The 9,567-nt window shown below is 53.1% G+C and overlaps 1 protein-coding gene across 1 annotated transcript in view; it reads right to left on the bottom strand.

Moving 5' to 3' along the window:
• LOC104078736 (nuclear receptor corepressor 2-like) overlaps positions 1-9,567 on the bottom strand; it is a gene marked incomplete at both ends in the record, with an annotated part of 27,686 nt that overhangs the window by 7,722 nt on the left and 10,397 nt on the right. The window contains 3 exons of the mRNA XM_009580493.1: positions 663-759; positions 2,087-2,259; positions 7,592-7,658. Of these exons, the coding sequence (XP_009578788.1) occupies positions 663-759; positions 2,087-2,259; positions 7,592-7,658 (337 nt within the window). The remainder of the gene's footprint in view (positions 1-662; positions 760-2,086; positions 2,260-7,591; positions 7,659-9,567) is intronic.

The raw sequence follows: 9,567 nt of genomic DNA on the forward strand, positions 1-9,567 counted from the left end.
GCCAAGAGAGTGGAACCCTTGTGAAACCAGATCCAAACGAAGCCAAGGTCACGGGGATGTTTCAAGATGAATGGAGCACTCCCAGAAGAAGTGGGCCAACTGGCTCATGTACAAACCATTCATTCCATAGGATTCCCCTGTGTCAAGCCGCACAGCCCATTCAAAACAAAACGAAACAGAAAAACCCCTCCACCCGGCAGCCAGGGCGCCAGCTCCCTTCCCTTCCCTTCCCACCTCTGCTTGCAGTTTAAACCAACAGCCAGGAGGTGTTTGCGGGGTGCTACCCAGGATGAGCAGCATGCCGGGGTTTCAGGTCCCTAAGAGGCAGTTGAATGCTGATAAACCCTAACCACTGGCCACCAGTTCCTGGAGTACTTTGCTCCATGTTTTGCTCCTGCAGAACCATTGCACAGCTCCATTACATCTCTCGGGAGGCTGAAAAGATGCTGCTGGGTATTAAATACCTCACTTTGGATCCCGTCCAGAAAGCGTATTAGGCATCATGGCAACCTCCCCAACCTCAGCACGGCCTGAAGTTAGCGGGATTTGGTATCTGATTTCACCATGGGACCTGGTGTGGGACCTGATGGTACTCTCCTGGTTTCCCCGGAGAAGAGTGGAGTGAGGGGCGAAGAGGAGGAAAAAGGACAACCCTGTCTTACCTCTTGTTCTGAGAGCCCGTCGATGATTTCTGACACCTCGTGCTCGCTGCGTGCGGCCGACATGGAGAGCCCGCCACTGCCCCTCTGTCCTACCCTGCTGGGAAAGGGCAGTGAAACACTCAGACACTGATGCTCCATTTTGTAAACCACATTCATGATAACTCACTGGCCCTGTTGTCCTCCTTGTTGACCTCCATAATAGCCATATCCCAACACCCCACCCAGGCCACCCCATCCCACACTGTGGGAACGGCGCCCACTGCAGCCCCGTGGGCTCTGGCAGCACTTAATCCTGCCCAGAGAGCACTGTCCCCTGTGTCCCCTGGGTTTACGGCTCACAGGTCCAGAGCCTCAACCAACCTCCCTTACCTGTGCCAACAGGCACCTCCTGGATCACTACAACAGAAGGATATTTCATACCCAACCATACTCTTCCCCCATTATTTTCTCCTGTTCATCGCACCGCAGCAATGGCATTAGCATTGTGCCACCGCATCTGGTTTGCAAATGCTGCAGGAACTTTTAAATCAAAACCAGACATCTTTCCCCTCCAATATCACCCAACAGAACAGTCGTGCATCCCAAGGAATTAAAAATTTTCTTATTAAGCACATAAAAGGTTAAAACATTTCTCAGTACCATTTCTCCCCTTCTCTTTAAGGTAAAATAAAGCCACCGATTAGGAAGTTTGGACCCATCCAGCTGTGTGCGGGGCACAAGGACGGGATGCTGGCACAAGGGTTTGGGTTCTGCACATATCAGGTGTCCCTGGGCAAGATCCCAGGGCTGAAATGAGAAGGACAGGGAGTTTTCAGCAAGAAGGGTGGAGATCATGAAATCGTGTCTCCTCCTAGCAGGAAACAATATGACCTCAATTGCTTTTCCAATGAGGAGGAGAAAATGGACAGGGGATGGGACAGACAGGGGACATCCCTTTCAGCGAGACACTTTGCTGCTTTCATATCATCTGCGGTCATTCCTATAACCTCTCCCTGTCCATGCTCCAATCAAAGCATGTGCACGTATTAAATCATCGACATGACCAAATCCATCTGCAAGTCTTGTACATCTTCATTTAGGCCCACCAGGAAGGCAGTAATTAGCGCTGTCCCTGCCAGGCGGCCAGCACAAGGGAGCTGCCCCTTGCTCCGACGCGGCCAGCCGGGAGATCAGCAGCAGAGGGGAGATGGGCAACCACATTCCCGATATTTTTCCTTCTCTCTTGGCTCTGTGCTGAGCCACCCTGGGGAAAAAGCAGCAAAGCTGCTTGTCTGCTGGCTTCTGCCTTCGACTAGAAGGGGAGAAAAGGGACCGACAGCCATCCCAGCCCGCTCCTCCCATGAACCTCCCCACACCCATCCCCAAAGAAAAGAGAAAGGCTGTCCGATACCAGCTCAGCCCCTTCCTACCGCTTCTCCTCTAACCTCTGCATGCGCTCTTGCAGTTCCCGCTGCTTCCGGATCTCCGGGAATTGCTTCTCATAGTATTCCCGCACTTTGCTCTCTTTGGCACGGCGCCGGGGGTTATTTTCGATGCGCTCCACTTTTTTTTCCCAGGCCTCCATCAGCTGGTCATAGCGCTGGCAAAACTTCTGTTCCTGAAAGGGCAAAGGGAGAGAGGGAGCTCAGGAGACGTGCCTGGGAAGGGCAGCTCCTCCAGACCTGTCCCTCGATGGCTGCTCAGGCTGAGCGTGAGTCATGTTGCTTAAAGAAATATGGTTTATTAGGACATGGACAACGCTCCAGGGTCTGGGATCAACCCAAGGGTAAATTCTCAAAACAGGCCATCAGATACCCTCAGGCTTTTCCCTTCCAGACCCAACATCTTTGGTGAAACCAGGACTCTTGCCCAGCGTGGCTTTGCCCACCCACCACACCTTCCAGCTGAGCATCCTCCAGCTCCTTGGGTGCTTGATTCAGCAACCAAAGCCCCAGTGCCGGGGAGGGAGCCCCTGCTCCGACGTGGCTGGTCACACACGGGGAGAGGGCAAGTCACCTGCCTGAGGCCACCAAGCAAGAAGGGACTGAAACATGGCCTTGGGAGGGGACACAGGAGGGCAGGAGAGCGGGTCCCCGCCATGCGAGCAGAGCTGCAGTTTCAGAGCCGCCGTGCTAGGGAGAGGCTTGCCGAGGCGCCCACAGACACAGGCACCCCTTCCCACCCACACACACCGGCGCTGGCACTCACGGCTCCGTGCCGGCAACGCCGATGGGACTGGGGCCACAGGGCAGCTCCGCACACGGGCCTGGCTCCCTGAAACCAAGAGCCAGGCACCCGGCCCCTGTCCGAGGCCGTACGGCATGGTGGCCCGGCCATGCTGTGATGCCCCCAGCTCCTCCACCGTCCTGGAAAGCAGAAGTGTTTTTCCAGCTGTTGCTCCTCCTTTTTGGCTCAGGAGCGGGACGAGCGCATCCCCGCTGACAGCAAACCCAGGCTCTGCCGAAACGCGGCGCTGCAAGGGGTTTCCATGCCATGTCCCCCCGGGTGATGTCCTCATGGCACACCCACCCAGCCGCCCACACAGGTCCAGCACCGCACTTCTCCCTGGTATTTATGGGACCAGCCCGCTAACCGTAACATTAAAATATCATTTGCAACTCAAATGAGCCACCCCCCGCCACCCCCTGAATTGCTCCTCCCTCCTCCGGCCACTCTCTTGCTGGAGGAGAAGGCCCTCGGACAGGCGAGGTCCTCACCAAGAAAATGCCCAGCCACGGTCCCCAACGGTGGCAGCGGTGACAGGAGCGATGGCGCCCAGCCTCACGTGAAAGCAGCTGGGCGACCAGAGGGGGTTTTAAGGTTTCATTTTGAGTGAAACAAAGGCCTTCTAGGCCTCAAATCAGGAAGCGAAAGCAGATGTCGCTCTGCAAAGTAATGGCAAACCCCAGGTCGCCTCCCACCCCCCACGCCGCTTTCCAGAACGGGCGGCTCGGCACCGGCACGCTCGGCACCTCAGCAGAGACGGGGGAATCCAGATTTCAAAGAAATAAACTCATCTCCTGCCATCACCATCCCACGACCGGAGGGAAGTCCAAGGCTGTAGGATTTCCCAGATGCGCGCTGCTCTCGTCTCGCTCGCTCTCAGCCACCAAAAAAAAATGGGGAGAGGTAAAAAAAACCAAAAAACCCCAAACCGATGGAAACGCCCGATTCCAGGTCAGGAGGCAGCTGGGTTACCCCAAGCCAAGTGGGTCAGTCGTGCCGTGGACCCCCTGCACCGGCAGCTCCGCGGCCCGTTGCTGGTGCCAGGCACCCACAGCAACCCATGGCCGGCATCACGCCGATCCTGGCATGTGGGTTTGGTCCAGCCATCCCGGACCTGGCAATAACCCAAGCACAGGAACACGTCCTTTTGGAGGCACCTCGACAATAATGTGGGGTGGACAAAGCACCTCAAACCCTGCAGCTGATGCAGACTAACACTCCCCCCTGCAAATAAATTAATTCCCATTTGCATGCCCGGAGCCAGAGGTTTTCCTGCCCCGCAGGGATGCACAGGAGATGCTTGGGGTTCGGCAGGAGCTAAAGGAAATGGCCGTAAGATGAAATCGAGCAATGAGAACCAAAATAAAAATGCCCGAAAAGCCACCAAGGGGAATCTCACGCTGCGGGTGAGGAGGTAACACCAACAAACCACGGCAGCTCGGAGAAATCACAGCTGCTGTGTTTTTACCCCTCCTGAAGCGATGCTACCAGCCCTCCTGAAAACGAGAGCTCCCACCCCGCCAGCAAATCTGCTACGTCCTCCTGCTTCAGAGCATCGCATTTGGGAAGAGGCTAAAAATACCCCGCAAAGTTTATCAAGCCTCAGTGCCGGTGCCCCGTGCTGCATGCCAGCCCACGGCACAGCTCGGGGACAGCCCAGCACGAGAGCTCGGTCTGGTGAGAAGCTTCAAGGCTTTGAAAGGTTTTTCATTCCCTGTGGGAATGAGCCAGCACTGGGTCCTGCATCGCCACCGCGCCGGCAGAGCCGCCTGGCACGGCCGCCGGGCTGTTTCGCAGCCAGCGGGGAGGCTCTTTTTCTTCCTTTTCCTCCACTCTTTGGGAAAACTGGATGAAAGCTTTATCCAGAATTCCTCTTTTAAGGAACTGGTACTTGCAGATGGAAAAAGCAACATCAACATCACACTCCTGATTTCCTCAGTAGCTCACACCCCGGCAGCGGGGTGGGCAGTACCAAAGCTCACACAACTCAGCCCACCAGAGAACAGCTCTGTTACGGACCGCCTGTGCGCTTCTGACTTGCATCTGCTTTCTTAAAGCCCCTTCCCACCATGGAGCAAAGAGGTCCTTCCCGCCACGCAAGCTTCAAACCCCCCCAGAGTGGGGCTGGTCTGCAGCATCCCTGTCTAGCGCTTTTTGGTCCAGCTGGGATACATGCTCCCTGCAACCTTTTGCCATCCTTCAAAAGCCAAGATTACAGGCACCTTATAGCACTGCGCGCTCCCCAGATCTTCACAGCTCAATCACCAGGAGAAGCTCCCGGTCAGGCACTTCAGGAGCAGAAGCATCTATTCCTTCTTCAAGCATCCTCTGAGCAGCCTTAAGCAAGTATGTCCGTTCCTGAGCAACCGCCTGTGCCGGCTTTTAGCATCGGTGCTTTCCCTGCTCCCCTTCCCAGCTGGGCTCACCAGCCCACAGCCTCTCAATCACACAAATAAGTGATGGCGAGCCAAATCGGACTTGACATGCGTATCTAAAAATGGATGAATAGTAACGCCGCCGTAGCAGCTGAAGGCAGTTTGTAGGCTGTGCCAAGCCCGAGCCCTCCCGCAGCCCACGCTCTCGCAGCTCCAGGGGATGGAGCAGCTCTTCGGAGGGGAGGGGAAGAGCGAAGGTGACAGGAGGAACCAGTCCAATTCCTATGCAAGCCCCACGGTTTTGTTTCCCTGGCTGATGGAGATAAAGCTCTTACAGCCAGAACAGCTCCCTTTACCCTTCTCTCTCTGCAGCATCACCCCTCTGATGGCAATCAAACGTCTTCTGCTGTGCCAACCTCGGTGGAGGCAGGAGGAAGCCCTGCAGATCCTCTGGTGGGGCTCTCAGGGCTGGACCCTGCAGGGACCGAGCTCTGACCCTGCTCCAGCCAGCCCTGGGCAGTAACAACACCTCAGAAAGTAAAAGAGCCAGAAAGAAACGTTGGCAGATAGATGGGCTTTGCTAAAAATAGGGTCTGCTACAATATAGGCAGAAAAATAGCTAAGTGTACCCATTTTGCAAACAGAATCAGCAAATGTATTCACTTTGCAAATTCAGCAACCGTATGTTGCCTATTTTGTAGAATAGGCAAAATGCTTCCCTAAACTGAAAAATCCCCTTTCAAGGACACTGAACAAACCGGCTGGCAGAAATTCACCTATTTTGCATGACAGGCGACTTTACTGCAAGCCGTATTTTAGGGACCGTGCTCTTGCAGCTTAATTAAACCTTTTCTCCCAGCTCCTCGATATTCACGACTGAGCGACTCACTCTAGATTTAGTGCAGTAATTGGCCGTTTCCACCAGAAAGCAGCTCCTAGGCAGTTCCCTTCTGGTTCCAATAAAACCACACAATGCTTTGCAATCTCTGTTTTGAGGAAGGGAATATTGATCCGCTTCCCACAACTGCAGAAGTCCTCAGCTGCGGCAGGCGAGGTGCCCTGAACAGCACCCGACTGCCACGCCGGGTTGTGCTGAAGGTGTAAGCTCTGCAGCCCCTTGCTAGAAACCTGGAAGAAGTTTTATCATGGAAAAGGCTAAACAAACACACATTTGGACACAAACAGGAGAGACAACCGTCCCTTTGGAGCACAAGATCTGTGGCTTTTGGAAGATTGCTACAAAACAGGGGAGAAAAATGAAGCACGGGAAAGAAAAGGAACATGCCTTTATTCACCACAAATAAGAAAATAATTTGATCACTGGCTCAGAAATGTCTGTATTGAAAGCTGCTTTTAAAGGCAGAGCCTTCAAACCACTTCCCAGGCTGATTATTTTGAATTTTTCCAACAATTCCTCCCAGCCAGAGCACTTCTGACCAAAACCAGCACCAAAGACATTGAGAAAACCTGCACCATTTGCAACTCAAGACCCTAACACTGGCACCTGAGCCTGCCCCAGAACGGAGACACCGAGTCAGGAACCAGTATTTACATCTTCCACGTAAAACACGAAGCTCTGCGTCATGAGCTGAATCGCCCTTTGCAGAAAGACGCTGCAAAATCCACCTCCCTGGTGGGGGCCGGTTGGTTCTGGAAATTTCCCCTTCTGTGCTGGTTTTGCCTCCCAGCTCCCGCTGGTGACTACCGCAGGCAATCGTCAGCACCAAAACCGTATAAATTCTGTAAATCCCACTTGAACCTTCTCCTCTATTTACCAGGGACTTGCAACAAACTCCTTTGAAGTCTCATAATAAACCCCACCTTCCCCCTTACCTAACCAAGAACCGCCTCCTTGAAGGACACTGGAACTATCTCACAGGCAAAGCTGCCTAGAAATGAACTGGCGCAGAGCTTCATTTTTGTTTTAAACCACAAATTCCTAGAACATCGCGCTCTGTGGTCAGCTGGAAAGAGTCAGATCAGTCTTCAGACCATTTATCGGAAGCAGAGTCAGCTTGTTTCACACCTCTCTCAGGTTCAATTACTCACAAAATAGACATTTATGCTGTGAATAGGCTCTCTGAGATCAGTGAAGGGCTCTGCAGTGATTAAGCCAACCCCGTGTATTTGCTCTGCAGGGGGTACTCGCGGAGGGAGGTGCTGCCTGCAGCAGGATCGAGGACCTCTTCTTTACATCCAAGTTATTTTAAGCATAAGAGATGCCACAGCAATGCAACGGGCAAACTACTGAGCGCCAGCACTCCTCTGCTGGAAAACATCCTTTTCTTTCTCACACAATAAATTACGCTGCTTTATACATATAAAATAAGGTATAGGGGAATCACTCACCCACTGTTTGCGAGCATGATTTCTCCTCTTAAAGTACAAAATTAACTTTTTCCGCATTGCCTGGTTTCTGTAAAGGAAAAAAAAGATGAGATCTGATTAGCGAGGTGGCTAAAATCCAAAGCCTGGCCCTCCCCATTCCCAAAGGAGTTCGCAGCGCAGTTTCCACCTTAACTCAGAATTGCATCAACTTCAGAGCCGCAAACGTGGTTATCTGTGGACCTCACGCCAGATTTAGAGTAAGACCAACAAACCCTCCGACACAACAAACTTCACCCACATCTGTTGGTAAAACCAGGACTAAGGTTGAGAACTAAATTCATAAACTCCCAATTCTGCAAACCTTTACCGCGTGCTCAGCACTGAACACGGGCAGACCTTCAGCTCTGCATTTACCAACGGGTCAGGCTGTTTCATGATTATTTTTACATTTTGATCTGCAAAAACCCAACAAGATCCCAAGATTGGGGGGGCTCAGGCCAAGCTCTGCATGGCAGGAGGTGGCTCCCCCGAGCAGAGGCCACCCTGAGCCGCCCCGGTCCCCAGGGCCAGCAGCGAGGGAGCTGTCAGCACACACATGCTGCCAAGGGGTTATTCACCCCGGGGTTCCGAGGCGCTGATAAGGAGGCAGGATTGCGGCAGGGCTTGCAGCACATATCTCCTAACCTCTTGCTTTCTTGGAGCCATGCCTAACAAAGCTGCAAACAAACCAGCCACTTGCAGAATTGGGACCTCAAGAATTGCCACTGCAACCACAACCAAGCCGGTGTCTGCCCAGACATCCCCTTGGTTTCTTCTTCTTTCTACTTTCTAAAGACAGCATGAAATAATTGCTCAGAGAAGCAGGGCCAAAGCAGTAAGGAGCTGGAAAGGCTGCACGAGCTCCCACACTCTGCACAAACCCGAGAGCTGAGCTCCTGCCGCTGGTCCTGTTACTAATATTCACAGCAATAAAGTTTCCAGGTAAAAGGTAGAGACCAGGGGCAAAGGAGTTTCCTTAAGTCTTTCATCCCGATTAAAGGCAGAGCTGCAGTGTGTAATTACTGATCAGGAGCTTAACAGTCTCATGTAGGCACGTTCTGCAGGATTTAGCAGAATGAAAAGACACCCTTGCTGCTTCCTCATTCCCCTCCCTGTCTGGCTAGTGGGGAGGGGAGAAAACACCCTCCTCCCCCCCTAAATCCCTAAACCTGATCAGCAGCAAAAGGGACTGTTTGGGAAGGGGCAGAGGGTCCAGGTCACTTAAGAGAGAGGACTGGGGCCAGTCCTGGCTAAATTTGGGGATGGAGCACACTGCAGAAAGTATCAAAATTTTTCACTTTTAAAACTCTCTTCTGGCTACACCACTAAACCATGCACTGGCACATACGGGGAATGACAGGGATCCCGCAGCAAGCGCTGCCCTGGGGACCCCCGGCCCCTCCAGCCCACCACCAAGGCTGCACCTCCGCTCCGGCAGCGTGCCGGGAGATCCCAGCCCACCTGCACGGGGGAACCCGGAGCAGGGCCTGGGGGCACTGCCATAATACTGGCACCCAATAATTAGCAGGTTTATTTAGGACAGCAGTTCCTTGGGTGTGGGGTTTTTAACCACCACTACCTCCAAGATCAAGCACAGCTGCTAGAGGAAAGGCAGCAGGATTTGGGACAGGATGATTTCTCCTCCAGCACAGCACAGGCACACTCAGCTTTGTGGCTTCTTTTTAGTTTACCAAGGAGGAAACACATCGGGCTTGATTCTCAGTCCTAATAGTACTATTTGGATTTTGTAACTTCTTTTCCCCTCTTAATTAGATACCAGAGGTATGGGATACACGCAGAGTCCCTGACCGCTGCCTGAGCTGCACTACATCTTCATGCCCTTTGACTTTGCCTTGAATGCTCTGGTGCAAAAACAAACCTTGATTTCCAAGGCAGCGCTAGCAAGCGGCACTCGTAACTCCTCCTATGAATAGAAAACGCCAGCTACTGGCTGGGGA

The sequence above is a fragment of the Fulmarus glacialis genome, unplaced genomic scaffold (assembly GCF_000690835.1).
Source record: "Fulmarus glacialis isolate BGI_N327 unplaced genomic scaffold, ASM69083v1 scaffold1226, whole genome shotgun sequence".
NCBI classification, from domain to species: domain Eukaryota; kingdom Metazoa; phylum Chordata; class Aves; order Procellariiformes; family Procellariidae; genus Fulmarus; species Fulmarus glacialis.